The sequence below is a fragment of the Erpetoichthys calabaricus genome, chromosome 12 (genome assembly GCF_900747795.2).
Source record: "Erpetoichthys calabaricus chromosome 12, fErpCal1.3, whole genome shotgun sequence".
Classification (NCBI taxonomy): domain Eukaryota; kingdom Metazoa; phylum Chordata; class Cladistia; order Polypteriformes; family Polypteridae; genus Erpetoichthys; species Erpetoichthys calabaricus.
The window spans coordinates 149,530,902-149,553,950 of NC_041405.2; the positions used below are offsets into that span (position 1 = coordinate 149,530,902).

The following is a 23,049-nucleotide window of genomic DNA, read 5'->3' on the forward strand; positions in this document are numbered from 1 at the left end:
ACTTAGTTGACAAGATACATAACTTTGACTATAGCATATATACAATGTTGTATTATTGCTAATATTTTTAATCTTATTAAAAGAAAAGTTAAAGTCATAGAACTTTCAAAATACTTTATTCAGCAAAACATATTATTCACATTTACATCAAGATTTTCGCCAAGTATCTCTGCACAACCGCAGAGCTTAACAATTATGGACTGATAACACAAGTAAAAATAGCTTTAGTAAGTACTCAATGTCAATTTTACCAGTCACTTTGGTTTCAGGTGTGACTGGATCAATTACTTTTTAATAATATTTACCATATATACAGATGTACAGGCAATAATATATATATTATATACACACACACACACAGAGAAAAAGAACATCACCTTAGATGTACCACTAGCTGAAATTTACTTTTGGCTCTGTACTAGCATTCGGTGTATACTGGTGATTCACTCCATAGCAAAACCATTCAATAATAACCATCTTCAGCTGTAAAAAGGTGGTAAATGGAAAATTGTCTTATTAGAGTGATGGGGTAAGGCAAGTCATTTTGACATTTTACAGCAAATCCTGAACACATCTCGCACGATGACAAGCCGGTCTTGGTTTTGCAAATATCAAATCTGTTATGCAAGCCTTGCATCCAAGTTTCACTCAACAGTAGTAGTCATAGTACACATGACATTTCAAGCAAATCAGCATCATTTTTTTCAATGACACACTTTCCAAGACCCATCAGGCAGATCAGATCAGACCAGTACAAAAGAAATTAGGCTACATTCATTGGCTTAATGTTGATAAAGTAGACAATAGGACACTCTGAAACTTTATAGCCCTACTGTGTGGATTCCATTTACAAATGTATAGTCTGGGGAATTCCTCTAGTTCTGGGAAGTGCACTTGGGTCTTATAGATTCTGGATCACTTTCAGATCTCATCATGTTTATTACTGCCATTTTTTATGGGCCAGGTAAACCATTTGCAGTTGGTCAGCCACCAGTCTAAACTTCAGTGGGGCCAAAATGTTCAAATCCTTAAATATGCTCCCACAATAGTGTACCACTATATAGCCCTTTGGGAGGATGCTGAGGGAAAGCAGATTATGTTACTGTTTTCATCTTGTTATGACCATGATGTGCCTACACCATGCTTTCCCCAAAAGAAGTGGTGAATTGCCACCTAGATTAAATAAAAGGTCAAAATCAAGTGATTTGATTGCTGCGTATGAAACATGAGTAGTTCCACTGAAAAGAAATATAAACACAGCAGCACAAACCATATCCCTTAATGCAATGGCTGAAGTGAAATCTGAACGACAAAAAATAATATAAAGGTAAAGAATCAGAAATGCAAGCAATAACAATCTCAGTATACATATTGTATATTAAAAAAACCCCATTTAGAGTCATATCTACAAAATAAAAGTATCTGTTTTATATACAGTAGAAAATAATTTCAAGTATAAACATGAGGAAACATTGAAAACATCCATCGTTTTGATACAGTTAAAATTTTGTCAATGCAGTCTTATTAAAGTACAAAAATGTTCACCTAAAAGATCAGGAAAAGTCAAAGTTAACACCACCACTCTTAAGTACTTGATAATGAAAATAAAGTTTTGCAAAACTGAAGGTAAACTATTTATCTTATTTTACCCATGAACACCAACATAAAATATCTTATTACGTAGGCAGGAAAGGGTCACTTTACTCATTAACACACTACTCTACAGCAACCACTCAGGGATATACTATTCCACAGCTGGCAGCAACATCAATAATGCCTTATGAAGTTTTCAAAACAGCAAGTAAATGAAGCCTCTATATCATTGATTGAAAAGTTTGGCCCTGCATGTGAGATAAACCATCAAAATAGTTAGATACATATATTTATCTTATTTAAAAGGGAGGAAAGCCAGAAAATGTTGGCACAAAATGTGAGAGGTGAAAAAATGGCAGCTTCAATTGAAAGGAATACCAAAACCTATATATTTCACTGCATGGAAATATAAAAATTATATAGGCAGGGTAATGGTTCACTATAGCCTATAACAGATAGGAATGTATAAGGAAGAGTTAATAATTTATGGATACTTGTCTTACAGACTTGTAATGTAGTGCTGTGAAAATTGTCAGAGATTACTTAAGAATCTCCTTTAGATAGTAAATCAGAAATTAATGCTAATTCAGCTTCATATATTTGCAATATTTTGATAATTACTCGTAGATAAAACATTAGTTAAAAATACACAAAAATATTAATTTGAGAAGAGCGCTGCTGTAGTAATATGGTACATTCAAGTCACAAACATAGATATCTATTCTCTTATCACTACCAAATATAGTGGTACTGACAATTAACTTTAGCAGTATTTATTGTCTCACTGTATTTTATAATAGAGATGGTTTTGTCATAGTTTGAAAGGTGCTTTCTGTTCTTCTATAATCTATTTTAAAAAATGAGCTGTGCATGGAGTGTATTATTGATCAACAGAGACTAAAGTGGGAACTATGTCAATCAAGTTTAATTTTTGACATAAAGCTTATGATTAACTATTCAACAGCTTTAATTAATGACTCTTTAAATTAAGCACTGAAATGGCACGAAAAATGAAAACATGTTCAAAAATGAGAGGTGACATGATGTCCCAGCAGTTAGCCCTGCTGCTTCACAAATCTATTATCACAGTTTTGAATCCTGAATCCAGATGCTGTGTGTGTGTACTTTGTACATTTTTGACATGTATGTGTGGGTTTTCATCCCACATCTGTAAATAAAGCATGCAGGTTAGGTTAACTGGGGATTCAAAATTGGCCATGTGAGTGGGAGCAGCAATTAACTAACACTCTGTCTAGGTTTATATCCTGCAGCGCACCCCAAGTTACTGTTGGCTCTCCTCCTCTGCAATCCTAATGTGATTTAAGTGGGTTTGGGATTGACTTAAATAAGAGAAAACCAAATATTAAAGGGGAACAGTCACATTTTTATATATTTTAATAGCAAAAAAAGTTATTTCAACTGGAAGCTTAAAAACTCATGGCATGAAATAATTCAGCCATCTTCATATAATTTGCCAGAAAAGCACTAACCAGTTATGTCACTAGTTTAGTACTGCGCTTGAGAACTTAAAATCCCAAGAATCAATGAGGTGAAGGCAAAGTATAGGCTAAGCCATGCAATCCAGCCTGCTCCCAACTGACATATTGATTCCTGAGTTTTTGACTTCTTCCAATGTAATACTAGACCAGGGATGTCACTGGACTGCTCTTTTCTGGTTATTTATATGAAAATAGCTACATTGTTTCGGCAGAGATTTTTACAAACTTCCAAATGAGAAAGTATGTTATTCTATTAAAAGAGACTGTTCCCCTTTTAGTGTGCCATTTTGTAATTCATTCTGAAACTAATTTGGAAACAATAAGGATTAATGATAAACATCCTCTTATAAAGGAAATGACTACATTACTTAGTATGAAAAAAAACCCAACATTTTTATGGCAACTGACAGAACCTGCAAAATAGGTTCTCCACAGCCAAAGTTATAGAAGTGTAAAAAAAAAAAAAAAGTTAAAAAAGGATGTATGCTGGCAAGTTTATACTAGCCATTTATTTAGACTAAGCAGAACAAAAAGAGAGTGGCACATTGGCATAATGGTTAAAGCTGCTGCCCCACCAATCTGTTACTTCAGGTTTAATTTTATATGCTGTCCTCAAGAACACATGCATTTTCCTCCTACAACCCCTACAGAAATGCCTGTTAAGTTAATTGAAGATTCTAAATCGACAATTTGTGTGTGGGTGGACACTGTTATAAACTAGAGCCCTATCCAGGGTTGTGTTCTGTCTTGCACGCACTGCTACTAGTATAGGTACTGCAACCCTACAACACTGCACTGGATTATGCATATTTAAGAATATTATTTTAATTTCATTTTTATATTTTGTAGTCCTAGCAAAGCTAGATGGTAATGTAAATCTACCAGTTAACTTAAAATAAAAATGCAAACAAGCTGCACTAGTTTTGTTTTATTAAAAGTTTAAAAGCTATAGGCAAAAACGAAAAAAAATAGCCATATCATGAAATATTTGGAAATATCTTGATTGTCTACCACTGCTGTGTGTTTCCAACCAATCACTTCTTTGGTATTTTTCAGCCAGCCACATGTGAGAACAATATATAATACCTGTTTCATCAAGAAAAAATAAATAAATGCTGGAAAACAATATAAACTTGAGCCAATATACTTGTAAATGAAAAAAAGAACTCAAACATTCAAATTCATAAACAGATCTAAGTAAAGAATGTCTTTTCAGTTACTGTTTTTCTAAAATGTGTCCTCTGTAGGGTCTGTTCTATTGATCCTGGGGTAGCAGGTTCACAACATCTAAAAAACAATTTACTATTCTAAATGTATCAGGCACACAACAACTGTCATTTCAGCAAGTAAAACAAATATTTAGAGCAACAATGCTGTGCTTTAACATTGGTCCCAAAACCCCTGAAATACTTGAAAGGCTGAAGAAATATCAAATCTCAAAAACTTTTTGTATGCAAATAAACTACACTCAATGCAGCTTGTTACCACTTTGACAGCATACAATTAATACATCACTTTTCTTCAGTTTCTTTTATATTCATAAAAAATCTTATTTATATCATTGACTTAATGATTGACATCTGAAAGTATGTTAGTTTTTTTACTGAGTTTTCTATACCTAATTAAGTGCAACATAATAAATTATATGCAAGATTATGTAATCTAATGTTTTAAGGAATTTGTTTTTCGATTGCCCAGGCTCAGAGGTGTAGTTAATGGTTGCCATTTCCAGTCTCAAACACCTGTGCTCAACATCTGACTCAATGAAATGTTGTCTTTAGGTCCTCCTGAATAACTTCCTGACCTAGTCTCAATCCACAGTCACTAAATCCCACAGCATACCCAACTAACAAGTTTACCTAATGATAAACTTATTACTCCACTTCCAGTGGTTGACTTTAACAATTTTAGAAGACTGGCGTAATGGATTTGGATGCTTACATGAGAGTCAAACATTTCAAATATTAAGCTATTTTGGCTTTTTACTCTAAATACCAATGAGAGAAACAAATTATCAATAAGCTATATTACTAAAAATGATTGTGCAGATTCTGAAGGTTAGTTACAGTGAATTACTTCATAAGCTACACACCGATCCCTCAATATTTCTATTAAAAAAAAAAAAGTGTCAGTGACAATGTGTGCAAAATAAATGCTCTACAAAAATTGTCCACTAACATCTGGGAATCTTCTTCAGTAGTCACTTTATAAAATCTTTGACAGGAATTTAAAAATACTGACACTGAATCTCTGAATATCAGCTGGACCTAAACCTACAATGCTGTATCACAAATTATAATCATCTGCCACTTTACAACTACTTTACCTTAATCACAACAACCAGTCATATTCTACTCTGTCATCTACAAACTACAATAAAATAGATGTCAGTCAACAGATATGAAATGACATAAAAGAGGAAATAAAATAAAACAGATTCTAACAATTTCATATTAAGAAACCATTCATTATACTCTGTTATGACATAATGCTGAATTCAAAGTGTACAGAACATGCCCCTTATTTTACTGCATCATTCTGATGGGCTCATCAGAACTTCCTCATCAAATAAACAAATGTCTGGGGAACAAATATTTTATCGTAAATAATGTATATACACTGATAATAAATTAGTAGCTCACTGAGCACAAATAAACACTTATTATATGCAAAGTAAAATTTTTAACCTTACAAACTTGCACATTGTCAGAAGAATGGCACATATACGATTAGGTACAAAAAACTCAAATAAAACAGAAATAAAAAAAGTCTTAATTTAAAAAGTCTTGTGTATTAAAAGGTATAAAAGCAGAGATGTTGCTTTAAGGCTGGTTTGTTAATGCAGGTAAAAGTTTTTTTATATAGTTATCCTCTAAAAAGTTCACATCAGCAATGCTTTGCCCATCCGTTATTAAATGTACACAGCACATAATGCTAAATAATACAAGGCATCTCTTGGTTCTTCATGGATATGAAATGTTGAGGTCTCACTTTCCACTGCATCATGCTGTGCTTGAATACTCATAGGCATTTCAAGTCTTACAAATGAACTTTTTAGGACTGTGAAGTGCAGACTAATCAGGAGTTTTATGTCCATGTCTTTTAAACAAGTACATACATTTACAACCTAGTTGACAACAGGGTGCTGATCTCTCACATTTGTGTTTGTTTTGATTATTTCTGCTTTAATTTCTTTCTGGATTTGTATAACTTCTCTTCTAAATATCCAGTACAAATGAAAGTTGGACAAAAAATAAATGTAGGAAGAAAGACATATAAAATGATGAGTGATGATGTGAGGTAGCAATCAGGCAGCACTCACATCTCCGTCTCACTATTCCGCCGTTTCTGTAAGTCGTTCTCCTGGCAAATGAGCTGATATGGCTTCTCATTTTCCTCGATAACTGAATTGCCAATTTCCGTGTCCTGAATATTCAGCTCCTGCTGTGAAAGATGTTCCACAATGCCAGCACCAAGAGAATCACCAAGGACATTGATGGTGGTCCTCAGCCGATCCCTGCCATTTAAGCAAACAGTTTATAAATGTACCAGTAAGAAAATGCTTGCTAAACTTCATATATTGATTAATATATTGATTATTATTCCATAACTTAATAGACAGAGAAAACATGAAAATGTTTTACCTTCAGATTCACTACCAATAAAATATTACTGGGTTCAAAGAGACTAAGTGCAGTATTGCAAGTAATTAAAGTAAAGTCAAGTATTGAAATGACAGAATGGTGGAATAAGAAACTAAAGGAATGAATTAATGTTCCCTTCTAAAAGAAGTGAAGTTCTGTACACAAACAAACAATCCATGAACAAAACATCCCATCAGATGCTTTTGCTTAAAACAATGTAAATTATCTTTGGATAACGTTGTGATCAGTTAAGAACATTATGTAGAAGTCTGAAAACAAAAGATAACACGTGACAGAATTATCAGCAACAGCCAGCACTCATCAGCAGCAGATTTAATATCCAGTAGATTATATGGACATTTGACAATTTAAAAGGGCAGAGTTTAAATAGTTGAAAATGTTATGTGAATCTTAAAATTTTACAGATTTCAAGAAACACAGAAAAAAGATTATACAGTATATTTTCAGATGAATTTACTTCTGAAGCTGAGGGGGTATAGTAGGGCTGTTAAAGGAATGAGGGAAAAGAGAAGTTTAATTGGGATGGCTTAACAATGGTAAAGTTAAAGTACATTATCTGAAAATAGAAAATTGATATGGTTGTGTGCATTATAATAATGCCAGAGAATATACATGACAAAAACAAATGCAATAAAGTATAGAAGATAAAAACTAAATGCCATATGCATGGACTGATCTATTGACTAGTTTTTGTTGCACACCTCTTTACCAATAAAAAGCTTAAATGCAAAAGGAATTAGTGATTTTTGAATACCACTTTTTTATTCTGTATTGGAGGATTCTAATGCTTGTCAAAGTGATAAAACACAAGTTTATAATGGAGTTGAAGAATTATATCTCTGCCCTAATGTTTTCCTGACATTACACATTTAAATTATAATCTAAAAGCAACAGCAGTTATTTCAATCTCAACATCAGATGGAAAACGTGTTACTTTATTGATAGTCTGACAATGCTAACATATATTGAAACCACCTACATAAAACCACTAATTGTCAGTCATCATCCAACCCGCTATATCCTAACACACAGTCACAGGGGTCTGCTGGAGCCAATCCCAGCCAGCACAAGGCAGGAACAAACCCCGGGCAGGGCACTAGCCCACCACAGGGCGTGCACACACACACACACACCCCAAGCACACACCAGGGACAATTTAGGATCGCCAATGCACCTAACCTGCATGCCTTTAGACTGTGGGAGGAAACCCACACAGACACGGGGAGAACATGCAAACTCCACACAGGAAGGACCCGGGAAGCAAACCCAGGTCTACTTACTGTGAGGCAGCAGCGTTACCACTGTGCCACCATGCCGGCCCAACCCCTAATTGAAAAAACTTAATTATGAAGAAAAGGTTCAGTGTCCAGTGTTCAGTAAATTGTTAACAGTAATTAAAAATAATTTCTAATTTTCTGTTTAGGTTTAATAATCTTACTATTAATGTTTTGTAATTTAACAAGACCCTTTATTGTATTATGGCTAGTCAAACTCTTAGTTCATACACTTTGGGAGCCAAGTAGTGCACTGATTAAAATGAATGATATGGAGCTTTTGTTTTTGATAAAATTAAGAAGACAGTTTAAAAGGCAACTATTGTAATCAAAAACATTTATAAAATTTTAAAAACTGTATACCAGTATTTAACAAGGAATATGTTGCAATCGACCTCTGCAATTTACTTATGTTGCTTGACTTTAAGAACAAGCTCCAATGCAACACATTAATAAAGAAATGTAAATGCCTCTGTATATTCTCTACTGCATGTACAATTTCAAAGAAAGCAAGGTCACTCATTATAAATCTCTCATGTTGCTAAGTTACACATTGTTATATACAGTATGTATAAAGTAACAGTAACATAAAAGAGCTTATGTCAATCTCTGTGATTTAAGTTGAAAAATCAATGCTTATGTAATTATTCCACTATTGTAAAACAGACACTAAATGTTGGTTTAAAAGCCATAGTCAATGATATATACATTGACTTCCTGTAGCAGCCCATATTAAGCACAAAACTTGCTTACAGAGTAGTCAATGGATCGGCACCTGCATATATGAAGATACTTATGAGATCTGTCCCTTCTCGACCATTCAGGTCTGCTGATGAATGGTACGTGGTGATGTAACCTCTGCATGGCATCAACACTTAGTTCAGACACTTTTCATGTGTAACTCCAGGCTGGTGGAATGAGCTGTCCACCTCCATTTGAAATTCTGACTCCCTCAATGTGTGTATACCTTATGAAGACTCTCTTATTTGGTGAATTTCTGTCTAACTGATAATTAGTTATTAGATTTTGTAACTTAGGAATTGTAATTTTGTTCTGAGATCTTCAGTTGTGATAATCAATTTTGTAAACTGTCCAGTAACACTTGTTCCTAAATAGTTCCCCAGAGTGATGCTTTCTTGATTATGTTGACCTCTTTTATAAGTTGTTTCAACTGAATGCATCCCTATTTCTTTATGCTCCTCATTGCCTTTCTTCATCAGGTATTCTAGCTCTGTTGTGGATGGCACGATGCTCAGACACACAATGCCGCACGGTTTACTATCTTACGCTGGCTACCTGCCTTTTTTCATCAGAAATCCCTTCCCTCTTGTGGATGCCAGATTACTTATTTAATTTTATGTATTTATTAATTTTTACTACTATACTTTGTCAACTGCTCTGAGGTGACATGAAAGCAAGGACTTAATTATACTATGCACACTTGTGATGATAAACTTAAATTGACTTGACTTTAAGTTTGCATATCAAAACAGAGCAATATTTGACATTTCATTATCACATATATGCTTTAGCTATGTTAGTTTAGAAAGGGATTGGTGAAAAAAAGTAATTATGTAGTATGGCCATTGCTGTTGTATATGATTAATATAAATGCACATACGTACCCTGCCTCTGGTCTTTTAAATGGATGTGTGCAATAACATAATAAAAAATTATTTCAGGTCAGTGTCATGGTTTGTATGATTTTCACACTAAAGTATTAAAAATGAATTCACTTGGAGTAATAGGGTTCACATCCTGACTATTCAATGTGACGTAAAATAGTGAAAGAAAAACTTACAAAAACCAATCGACAGCAATGATCAAAGTAATATCTTCAGTTGGGAGCCCCACAGAGGTCAATACGATTACCATGGTAACAAGGCCAGCCTGTGGAATTCCTGCAGCTCCAATGCTAGCTGCTGTTGCAGTGATACTAATTGGGAAAACAAATATTTGAAAAAATCATTTGCAGTATGAACAAACAGAACTACTTTTCATACACACTGAAAAAAAGTTTCCTATCCCTTCTTAGGAGTACATAGGACTCCATGATATTCCTGCAGCAGTTAAAAGCTGGAGACACCACTTCATTAACGCACACAATTGTGTGAGAAACCTATGCTTCTTACTTCTTGGGTTTACTCTCTTTTTATAGTAGTATGCAGGATGTTGTGGCATTACTTCTGGGTTTCTTGATTAATCAGTTAATCAAACTTTATTGTTTATAGTGTGATTTACATAATACACCACTAAAAGACACATTAGAGAACAAATAAGGACACATTTAAACAACAAGAGTAAATAAAACAGATTTCGCGAACACATTCCAGATAAAGCTAAATGTTAACATATTTATCATAACTTAATTGCAATGTCAATAAATAAAACTGAGATTAAAATGTACAGGAAGTTGTTAAATACCTGATAGTTATAATTTGACCAAAGTTCAGGTCCAAATTATTGACTTGAGCAATGAAGATAGCAGCCAAGGCTTCATAGAGGGCAGTTCCATCCATGTTAATTGTTGCTCCCACAGGAAGTACAAAACGTGTCACTCGTTTATCCACTCCAATATTTTCTTCAAGGCAGCGGAATGTGATAGGCAGAGTTGCAGAACTAAAAAACGAAAGAGAAAAAGTGAATTGCTATTATTACTGTTAAGCAGAGCAGGAAAATAATTATATAATCTGTCTTTTGTTTAGCTAGGCTCATTGTTCAAACTGCAAAAATGACAGTGACACTGCACCATACTTCCAAATGGGTATTGTCCTTTTTCAGGGTTCAGGGTTATGGAAGGCCTTGTTGTCAAAAAGCAACAAATGTGACAGGCACTTGCAGAGACTGTTTTAGCAAAAAGTTTATTTTAAGGTATATTTTAAAGTGAACAAAAATAACTAATCTGTGGTTCCATCATTCTCTTTAAAACAGCTGTGCATCTCTCTCTCTCTCTCTCTTTCATTCATTCCTGCCGGTATAGTACTGCAAAAGAGTACTAAGTAGCACTTGCTTCAAGAAGGCGACATCAGAATCTAAATTGAGAAACAAATACAACCCCAATACCAAAAAAATAATTGTAATGCTGTGTAAAATGTAAATAAAAATTGAATGCAAAATATGTTAATAAACAACTCACCAACTTCTCGCGTCCACTTCAGATCTTCAGCTGAAGTCTACACTAACTGTTCGTTACAATACTAGCACAAAATTACATGAAACTAGAGCAAAAAAATGTGAAAATATGCCAGTCTCAGCAGCCCAGTCAGTAGTGTAGCCTTAGCAGGGGCGGCTCTAGGCTCCTAGCGGCCCTGGGCAGAGAAAGAATCGGTGGCCCCTTCGCCCGCCAATGTCAATATGGTATCTTATGCAAGGCGGATGGCCACATTCGTTGCGGACACTGCATAGCCACCTCGTGCTCATGACACGCTTCTATATATGCGTGTCCGTAACTTGAAAACCAAGTGGCGGCCCATGATATTCGCATTACGGCAGAACGTTATAATACTACATATAGTTTACTGCTCCGACTCTAGCGACATTTGTAAATACAGCGTACTAATTAACAAGAAACACAATGTTTTTCCACCACATTGCCATCAGCTGTGTCGTTATTTTCTCTTTCTGTTTTATATTCAATATATATTGGCATGGCAGCCCCTGGGATTTGGCGGCACTGTGCAGGTGCACAATTTGCACATGCCTAAGGCCGCCCCTGCTGCCCGCTACTGCAGCCTAGCACTTCAGTTGTGACGCTGCGGCTCATTAACTTTGGTCAAGGCTCGTGGCTATACTAGCAGATGACGTTTCCGGTACCGTAATGCCATGGGAAAACGCACTTTTGTCAGAAGGCAGAAGTAAGAAAAGTCAATAAGTAACACCGAAGATGCAGAATGATTCTTTCACAAACGATAGTAATCATTTTGTACAAGTTCAGTGCTAACTAGGATCTGTCATGCGGGCCACATAGATTTCTGTTGCGGGCCGCATGCGGTCCGGGGGCCGCATGTTTGACATGCCTGATTTAAACAGTTCATTGCTTTTCTGAGCTTGTATCTGTATTTTGTACAACATAAGCTTCCATATCCTATTTTCAAAGATGTATTGTTGAATGCCTTCCATTAATTCCTGATGCCACAGGTGTTATTGTTCACCCAGGGTCTTATCCCTAATTTAAGTATATTTTCTTTTTATTGTATCTTTTTGTTGTTATTTAACCATTATTATTGTCTTTCTTTATTGTGTTTAATATGTTAATAATTATTTTACATTAATCGTAATATTGAACAAAAGAGAATAAACAAGAGAATGGGAGAATTTACAAAACATCATAAAGCACTTCAGGATATGGTGAAGGAGGCACAGAATATTACCAGGTTCCAACTGCTTTCCCTTCAGGACACATACAACACTCACTGCCTTAGAAAAGCAAACATTATCATTTAAGATTTCAGCCATTCTGCAAAGTCAAAATTTCTCCTCACTGTTTACATCTTGCATTTACACCAGTAGATTCAAAGACAGTTTCTTTCCACAGGTCATAAAGTTACTGAACAGCCAATCATAACAACAAATACAGTAGTGCAACACAGTGTATACTGTAAGAAAAAAATACTGATCTAATCCAAAATATGTACAAACATATATTTTATAAATGTATGTTGAATTGTATCTATATTTTGTGTGGGGGAGAGTGTGTGTGTCTTTTGTTCTTATATTATCATAACTGTTCTGAGGGGACCTGCAAACAAGAATTTCATTCTACTACGCAGTATGTGCATATTACAATGAAATAACTAGTTAAATCAAATGTAGGGAACGTTCCAAAACTACTTGTTTGTTATTTTAGTATTCATTAAAATAAAGTCTTATACATTGGGAAAGGTATAAGTACACATTCTAAACCAGTTTTCTCCAACTCCAGTCCTGGAGGTCCACAGTGGCTGTTGGTTTTCATTCTAATCCTTTTCTTAATTAGCGACCTGTTTGTGCTGCTGATTAACTTCTTTTTAATTAATTTTAATTGATTTGCTCTTGAAGAATCTGACCCCTTAATTGTTTCTTTTTCTTTAAGTAGCAGCCAAACAATAATAAGATATATTGTATTGTAAGCTGTCCATTATATAATATCTGAAAATAAAGAAAGATGAAGGTCTCAGGAATGTCCCCAAAACATTTTAACAGTGCTCTTAGAAAAGAGAAAAACAATACTTTTAGAAATGTCTGCTATTGCACAATGAGAGCAGCAACAAGCCATGGAATTAAACAACGGGTTTACTAATGACAAAACTCGGCGATGGATGGATGGATACTTTATTAATCCCAAGGGGAAATTCACATACTCCAGCAGCAGCATATTGATAAAGAAAATATTAAATTAAACAGTGATAACAATGCAGATATACAGAGAGGCAATAACTTTGAATAATGTTAACATTTACCCCCCCGGGTGGAACTGAAGAGTCACATAGTGTGGGGGAGGAAAGATCTCCTCAGTCTGTCAGTGGAGCAGGAAAGTGACAGCAGTCTGTCGCTGAAGCGGCTCCTCTGTCTGGAGATGATACTGTTTAGTGGATGCAGTGGATTCTCTATTATTGACAGGAGCCTGCTCAGCACCCGTTGCTCTGCCACGGATGTCAAACTGTCCAGCTCTGTGCCTACAATAGAGCCTGCCTTCCTCACCAGTTTGTCCAGGCGTGAGGCGTCCCTCTTCTTTATGCTGCCTCCCCAGAAGACCACCGCGTAGAAGAGGGCGCTCGCCACAACCGTCTGATAGAATATCTGCAGCATCTTATTGTAGAGGTTGAAGGACGCCAGCCTTCTAAGGAAGTATAGTCGGCTATACTACGGCACTATTACGCAACTGGTTGGAGTTGAAGACCCTGACTTAGTTGGTCTTCTGTTGGCTCACTGATGTCACATTTCATTTCTGTTTGGGTGCCATTTAAGGAGAGAAATGAAGCAAATAAGAGGAACGATCAAGGGAACAAATTTTAAAAAACAAGTCAATTAAAATAAAAGGAAAAGGAGTTAATTAGCAGCAAAAACTGGTCACCAATTAAGAACAGGGTTAGAATGAAAACCTGCAACCACTGTGGACCTCTAGGGCTAGAGTTTGAGACCACTGTTCTAAACCTTGGGCCATTCAAAAATCAACTTGGTATAAAAGAACATGAAATCCTTATACAGTCTTTCATTGACTAATCGGCAAATGTTTATGGGATTTTGAATAAAACAAAGCAGAATACCTTACTCAAGTAATTATGACAACTTCAGTATTACCATCCGTACATCATTCCCAGGTAAAAACCTGTAAGACATTTACTGGTTGTTGTTCAGATATGGTATCCACAACTATTTATTTTATTCTGTTAATTATTCCAAGTTATTTGGTTACATTTTTGTTAGCAACCAGTACACAGACATAAAATTCTAACATTTCATTAAAATATAAAAGGCTTTAATAAAATACATCAAGAAATTTAAGTGAAAGAAGTGTCTTAGACTATGGTACATCCCATTGGCCTTGACCTTGCCATTAGCAGTGTATTTCATACTGAAGTTCTCTTACTATGAAGAATCATGGTTCCAAACCTGTTTGTGTGCCAACTCTTCTTTAAAAGATGCATTACTTAAATCTTCTCCATGCAGGTACTTACCTTGAAGATGTCCCAAGGGCAGTTATCAGGGCTTGTAGAAGCCCACCGATAAACAGAAATGGGTTCTTCCGGGTGACTATAAGGAAGAGTAAAGGTAAGACAAACAAGCCATGAATTAGCAATCCCACAATCACTGAGACTGTATACATGCCCAACTGGCTGCCCACTTGGGCTAAATCCTTCATTTCCAGGATCTTTCCAGCAATCAAAAACAAGATCCCCACAGGAGCATACCTACAAAAGAAATACAGACACAAATTGGCCAAGTCAAAGCTTTGGCAGAATTCAAATCACATTAATTATGCTAATTTTCTTCGGAAATAAAATGATAAGTACCAAATAATGACTGCAACCAGGCGCATGATGGCTTCATTAAGGCAGTCAAAGAACTCCCGTAGTGCTTGCCCTTGTTGCTTCATTTTCCCAATTACCAGTCCAAAACAAATTGAGAACACAACCAGCCCAAGTGCATTTACACCATTGGCTGATCCAGCAACTGGCACCATCTCTTCTGTGGTAATAGTCTCATGCAGCATTTGAATGGCCTGAGAGACATTAACCAGGACAGACCATTCTGAAGCATTGTTGGCATAGGTATTATTGGGTAAGGAAGTGACATTCTTTGTAAAAATCCTCTTTGTATACTGCGTTTTGTACTGAAACAGACAGAAGAAATTATTTGATTAATATACAGTATATCCAAATCAACCAAATTAGAAAGTACAAAATGACAGAAGGTAAAAAGTTATCTGGTCACGTGGCCAAAGTTTTCAAAAGAAACTACATTTCACCCAATCAAAATGGATTACTGCCACCCAACTGTAACTATCAAGTAAGTCATTTCATAAACAATCATACCACTGGCTTTGTTTTTCAAAGCAGCAGCAGTTGTAATTGCGAAGTCATCTTGCCTGAAGAAGGGGCCTGAGTTGCCTCGAAAGCTTGCATATTGTAATCTTTTTAGTTATTTAGTTATTTTGCTTGACTTCTCAGTAAATCATTAAAGAAAACCAAAATGCAAGTAGGAATTGATCATTTAGGCAAGCTTTTGTTAAGATTAACCAAAAAAAAAAGAATCTCAGTTGAGAGACCTGAACGTTACGGATCAGAAATTCATAAAAAAAAATAATTTTAACTCTTTTGCAATTTTCAGTATGCTTTATTTTTATTTCAAGCTCATTTGGGGTATGTTATGTTTCAGCAATGGTCACTTTACCGGCACAAGAATTTTCAAATATTATTATTCACAATATGTATCAGTTTTAGTTTTGGTTTGTCTTAGTTAAATTTATGTAATATGACTTCTACTTATATTGTTTTATTATCTATTGTATAATTTTGTATTATATTAACATTATATATATTAGTTTTGTTTGTTATCGTTATCTGCCTGTCTCCTATATGTGATGCTTAAGAGATGAGGATATGTATTTATACTGCTAGGAGCAGCGCCTAGAGTGACTTGCCTTTTTTCATTTTTTTCTGTAAATAAATTCATAAATATAAAGGAATATTATTTTTGTTGTCTTTTGGACCAGAGTTTGATGGTTTCCTTCTAATCCTTATTGTCTACATTTTGAACTTTTGTTATGTTTAGGTCAGTACAGGCATGAAGCCTAATTTTTGAGTCTAGGGTGAGGCCAATTCAGTGGGATCAGGCCTGAAATAAGAGCTGGTCTGGCTTTTTGTGTGTTTCTTTGAGGCCTGCACTCCATTTCTGAGGTTTGTTGTGGCCAGAATCTTAACAGGGAGCATCTACAACTTCTTGCTCACAGAAAACATGGTGACAACTATATCAGCAATTGGCACATATGCAGTAAGTAACATGACTGCAGAAGAAAAAGCATCCTGGAAACTTGTGTAATGCTAGTGCAAATAATGTCATAAAATACAACAAACATAATATAAACAATAAATAAAAATCAATTGCATGGAAAAACATTCTAAACATGCTTAAATGGTTTTAAGCACCAATAGATAATAACAACAAAAATATGTAGGGATATAAATGGCAGACAAAATAAGATAAAGGGGGGATAAACAAGATTGCATTGTTGTAAGTGAGGAAATCTATAAAACAACTTTAATAAACAGCACAAGGTAAATAGGATGCAAACCATAACCAAAAAGGATTTCAAATGAGGTAAGCATGAATCAGTGATTTCTCATACAATGAAAACTTGATCACAAAAAAAGTTTGAGTGGGGGAAACTTTTAAAGACTCTTTATAGTTTAAACAAATAAATCAAAGTTAAAGAAAGAGTTCTTAAGAAAATAGGGGTAAGTTCCTTACCTGTTTGAAGCAAGCTTCAACAAGATTTGGTGGAAACATGTTTCTACAGGGTAAAAAGAAATAATTTAGCATGGTCACTCTCCTACACCAAGAAAACAAGTACAATAAGCATATATAGGCAAATGGTGACCAAAAATAAAAGCTGCCAGACAAGTCAAATGGAAAGAATAATCATAATCAAGCTTGGGACACAAAATCTTTTTTGATTATGTTTGGAAAGACACAAAACTAACAATCATTTTCACCTCTGATGGATTATCCACAGCAGTTTATATGTACTGAAGACACTGTGATGCATGGCCAGGGCTCTTTTCTGGCTGGGATGCCTTTATAAAGGAAGGACTGAGGGAGTAGATATGCACAGGGCACTGCCTCCCTCAGAGCACTAGATAGCAGTCCCCATGGGTTGCAGTGGTGCCTCGGATTCCCACAGGGCTCCATGGGAGCTGGAGGAGGACCATGAATATAATTCTTTCCACCCCAACATAAAACTGAAGCTGAATTACTGAAAAACAGAAGTCAGCTTCCTTGACACCCTTTTAACTTCGGTTTTTCATAACCGACAGACAGACAAACCTACCTGAGAAGTGATAGCTTCCACCCCAAGCATATAAAGCACTCCATTATTTTCAGCCAAGCAATATGATAGAACCGTATTTGCTCAGACCCTACAGAATGGGATAAACAACTGCAGGAGCTTAGACAGGATTTCATCAGACAAGGTTATACCCTCAAAACAACAGACACTGAAATAAGAAGAGCTACTGCCATACTGCCTTCTGCTCTATAAAAGCAAAGACAACAAGAAGCACATTCCTGTTGTTGTCACCTATAACCTACATCATAAAGCACTTCGAAAAATTATAAAAGAACTTCAGCCAATGCTAAACAATGACGAAACGCTGAAAAATTTATTTCCAGAACCTCCCCTACTGGCATACAGATAACCACCAAACCTGCAGCAACTAACTGTCCGAAGCTCCCTAAGTGAACCAACAGAAAATAGCACATCTCCCTGCCAACAGAAAAGTTGTAAAACGTGTGCTCACATTTATAATATAGACCATGCAGTCGTACCACACTGCTGACTAGAACATCACATAAAGGGATCATTTTCCTGGTCTACCCAATTCTTTGTATGAAATGTCCTGACACTGAACTCTATGTGAGAGAAACTGGACAAACACTCCGTCAAAGAATGAATTTACACAGCTTCCACATCAAGCATGGCAACACAGATGCTCCTGTAGCAGCCCACTTCAACAGCCATGTATACTATGAGAGGGACTTTAAAGTCACAGTGCTTATGTGCAACTTCAGAACACAGCAAGACAGAAGAGAATGTGAAGTTAAACTCATGCTAAATTTTAACCCATTACAACATGGTTTAAATAGAGACAAGAGTTTTATGGCCAACTTTGAGGCTTGTGTCTTGGACTGACACAAACAACCTATCTACAGACCCACATTGTATTGAAAAACTCATCAGAAACTTCAAAAGACTTTGTTGGGCAGTTATCTTGTCTAAAGATCTTGACTATACATTGTTCTCCTCTCTTGTTAAATGAATCTTGGACTGGAGAGGCCTATTAATTTTTTACATTTAAGATGTCTCACTTAAAGGTTTTCCAATGTTGTATCTGTCCTAATGTCTATACAAACACAGGGAACTCCAGTTGCTGTATTACATCTTGGCTGAAGAAGGGGCCTGAGATGCCTCAAAAGCTGGCATATGGTAATCTTTTTAGTCAGTCAATAAAATGTATCATTTTGCTTGACTTCTCACTTCATGATAAACAGTATAAATATACTACTCATTTTTACTGCCAACTCTTTAGTATACCCAGATGTTCATCTTGCGCTGATCTGTAATCTCCCCAAAACAATCTTTTGTTATAAAAGGTTAGATTTTCCACTCAAAATTAAATACTTTATTCTAAGTAGAACAACCTGATTTACATTATTTTAAGAATGAATGTTTTAGGAACAGTTCAGGCAAATTCCTTTTACTAAGCATACAGAAGAATCACTAAAAAGATCTGTGAATAAAATATTTTCAGCTTGGCTCTATTTGGGGAAACAAAACACATACTACATGGTTGATTTAACTCTACTGGCAAAGTGCAAAACCTAGTCATTTAGAATAATCATATAAACCAAGACTTCATTTTCAAACTGCATTTAAGTAAAAATAGATGAAACTGCTGGGAAAATACAACGTGTAGCTAAAATTCAGAGATTCAAATGATAGTAATTTCAGGTTGAAAGATAATATATTATATAGATGTGCATTTCATGAAAATGAAATTAATATCTGGAAAGAGAAAAAAAAAAAGAAAAAATAACACACAAAAATATAAGTTTAAGCTGACCTGATCAGATCCAAAAAGGCATCAGCTGCCTGAACTTGCTCAATTTTGTTTTCTGTCATGACCATGCTGTCTCTGTTTCCTTTTCCAGGACGGATTATCATCACTATGACTATACCAATGAACACCGCAATGAAAGTAGTCACCATGTAATAGACTACAGCTCGGATTCCCATCTTTCCAGAAGCTTTACTGTCAAGAGATGACATACCTGCAACATATTTCGGGGACAGGTGTGCTTAAATACAGTCCAAAGTAGGTTGTCAGTGTTATTTATTGAAAAGCAGAACTTACAAAACAAGAGTGGAAGAAAGAAAAGAAATACAAAAGTCAGGCTCACTGATAGAAGCAAAAGCATTAAATACTTGCAGGTTCAAAACTACCATGTAACATAACACAAACTTTTAAATTGAAGCTGGAAGTATCCATTTTAGATACATAAACTAAAAGTATATATATAATATACAGTGGTGTGAAAAACTATTTGCCCCCTTCCTGATTTCTTATTCTTTTGCATGTTTGTCACACAAAATGTTTCTGATCATCAAACACATTTAACCATTAGTCAAATATAACACAAGTAAACACAAAATGCAGTTTGTAAATGGTGGTTTTTATTATTTAGGGAGAAAAAAAAATCCAAACCTACATGGCCCTGTGTGAAAAAGTAATTGCCCCCTGAACCTAATAACTGGTTGGGCCACCCTTAGCAGCAATAACTGCAATCAAGCGTTTGCGATAACTTGCAATGAGTCTTTTACAGCGCTCTGGAGGAATTTTGGCCCACTCATCTTTGCAAAATTGTTGTAATTCAGCTTTATTTGAGGGTTTTCTAGCATGAACCGCCTTTTTAAGGTCATGCCATAGCATCTCAATTGGATTCAGGTCAGGACTTTGACTAGGCCACTCCAAAGTCTTCATTTTGTTTTTCTTCAGCCATTCAGAGGTGGATTTGCTGGTGTGTTTTGGGTCATTGTCCTGTTGCAGCACCCAAGATCGCTTCAGCTTGAGTTGACGAACAAATGGCCGGACATTCTCCTTCAGGATTTTTTGGTAGACAGTAGAATTCATGGTTCCATCTATCACAGCAAGCCTTCCAGGTCCTGAAGCAGCAAAACAACCCCAGACCATCACACTACCACCACCATATTTTACTGTTGGTATGATGTTCTTTTTCTGAAATGCTGTGTTCCTTTTACGCCAAATGTAACGGGACATTTGCCTTCCAAAAAGTTCAACTTTTGACTCATCAGTCCACAAGGTATTTTCCCAAAAGTCTTGGCAATCATTGAGATGTTTCTTAGCAAAATTGAGACGAGCCCTAATGTTCTTTTTGCTTAACAGTGGTTTGCGTCTTGGAAATCTGCCATGCAGGCCGTTTTTGCCCAGTCTCTTTCTTATGGTGGAGTCGTGAACACTGACCTTAATTGAGGCAAGTGAGGCCTGCAGTTCTTTAGACGTTGTCCTGGGGTCTTTTGTGACCTCTCGGATGAGTCGTCTCTGCGCTCTTGGGGTAATTTTGGTCGGCCGGCCACTCCTGGGAAGGTTCACCGCTGTTCCATGTTTTTGCCATTTGTGGATAATGGCTCTCACTGTGGTTCGCTGGAGTCCCAAAGCTTTAGAAATGGCTTTATAACCTTTACCAGACTGATAGATCTCAATTACTTCTGTTCTCATTTGTTCCTGAATTTCTTTGGATCTTGGCATGATGTCTAGCTTTTGAGGTGCTTTTGGTCTACTTCTCTGTGTCAGGCAGCTCCTATTTAAGTGATTTCTTGATTGAAACAGGTGTGGCAGTAATCAGGCCTGGGGGTGGCTACGGAAATTGAACTCAGGTGTGATACACCACAGTTAGGTTATTTTTTAACAAGGAGGCAATTACTTTTTCACACAGGGCCATGTAGGTTTGGATTTTTTTTCTCCCTAAATAATAAACACCATCATTTAAAAACTGCATTTTGTGTTTACTTGTGTTATATTTGACTAATGGTTAAATGTGTTTGATGATCAGAAGCATTTTGTGTGACAAACATGCAAAAGAATAAGAAATCAGGAAGGGGGCAAATAGTTTTTCACACCACTGTATATATATTAGTATTTAATTTATCAAGTCAACTATTCAAGGGCCCCCTTTACTGAAATGATGTAAAATCGTGTAGCAGTAGAAACTGCCCGACAACTCACAAGAAGTACATAATCCACCTGTCCATGGTTTTTAACTCATTTTCACCATTACTGTACATTATCATTCATTGTCTATGACGGCAATACTTTGCACAAGGTATGAAAATAATTTTGGATTGGATACCTCTATATAACAGGACATTCTGACACATACACAAATTTCAAATTATGCTAAGGTACTTTTGAATTCACAAAGAAAAAAAACGATATGAACATGGTGAGAATGTCCAAATGCTCAACAAAGAGTGACAGGGCTGAAAATATGAACAAGGTGTAACAAGGTGTCAGTTAGCAGCATTGGCCATTATTCACTGGAATGCTGATAACAAAAGACATTTAAACAACAAAGAAATGTTCAAATAAAACATTAGTTTGAAAAATGAATACATATTAAAATAATGGCAAAAGTAATTACCCATGTACAGTATAAAAAGTCTTATCTCTTTTATTTTGTCTTCAAACAGCAGTTTTAAATGATTCAAGAATTTGTACAAAATACTTACTTTAGGAACAAAATGTTACACTTTTTTCCAGCTGGTCTATAAATAAAATTACTTAACCTTGCAATGAATAATTATTAACATTACCAAATGTTCTCTCAATCCCTATTCATATCATTCCTATGATATCAATCACTCAAAAAAATGAATCAGAATTAACTCATGACTGTTGGCTTAGGGTAGGATGGCACTAAAATTTGTAATTAAAATATTTTAAGAAGGTACATCTATAATTGTATTTAACAAGAACATTTTATCTAGTGTGCTTCACAGTTTTAGCAAAACAAGAAAAATATCAAGATAATTCTTTAACTTACCACATACAAGACTGGAAACAATAAGAGGGAGTACAAGCATCTGCAACATTCTCATTAGTAGTTCACCAGGAAAGGAAAAATATTTTATATCACGAAGGGACAAGTTGTAGGACCGCAATCCAAATCCCAACACAATTCCTTTAAAAAAAAAAAAAATTGTCCCAAATGTTAATAAGTCTGCAATCTTCTGACACATATGCTGAGGTAAACAACTCTGAAAATACAAATGGAACATTTTCCCCATATGGAAGAATGTTTTGGACAAATTTAAATAAATATGAAAATAAATGTATTGTGAAATATGAAAACTAATAAATAAAAACACTGTCATAAGTAAGCATAAATAATTAAATATTTCATATATTATGGTTGGGTTGTTTTTTCTTTATGGATTTATGTCTTCATTTATTTATTTCAGTGTCGCCGCACACATCATGATATGCGCAATAAAATGAAAACTGTCATTTTCACCAATCAAGATGAATCGTCAGTGAAGCACATGCTCTAAGTTGTGACTGTCCAAGTTTATGGCAGATATCAGTGGCAGAAAAAGCTGGCCAGAATTAACGCGCAGAGCAGCTACTTTAATTCAAGCAGCTCAGAATTAATCACCAGTGGAGTCTTGTGGTATAGTGGGTCCACAGCTCAAATTGAAAAGGCTAGTTTTTTAATAGATAATCGCCACACTCGTGGCTTATA

The 23,049-nt window shown here is 35.5% G+C and overlaps 1 protein-coding gene across 1 annotated transcript in view; it reads right to left on the reverse strand.

Moving 5' to 3' along the window:
- Window positions 1-97: 97 nt before the first annotated feature.
- slc1a6 (solute carrier family 1 member 6) overlaps window positions 98-23,049 on the reverse strand; it is a 69,775-nt gene continuing 46,823 nt past the window's right edge. Inside the window, exons 3-10 of the mRNA XM_028816552.2 lie at window positions 22,351-22,488; window positions 19,353-19,560; window positions 16,981-17,023; window positions 15,024-15,343; window positions 14,688-14,921; window positions 10,456-10,650; window positions 9,833-9,967; window positions 98-6,609 (exon numbers count right to left, since the gene is read on the reverse strand). Coding sequence (XP_028672385.1) covers window positions 6,411-6,609; window positions 9,833-9,967; window positions 10,456-10,650; window positions 14,688-14,921; window positions 15,024-15,343; window positions 16,981-17,023; window positions 19,353-19,560; window positions 22,351-22,488 — 1,472 coding nt within the window. The 3' untranslated portion in view covers window positions 98-6,410. The remainder of the gene's footprint in view (window positions 6,610-9,832; window positions 9,968-10,455; window positions 10,651-14,687; window positions 14,922-15,023; window positions 15,344-16,980; window positions 17,024-19,352; window positions 19,561-22,350; window positions 22,489-23,049) is intronic.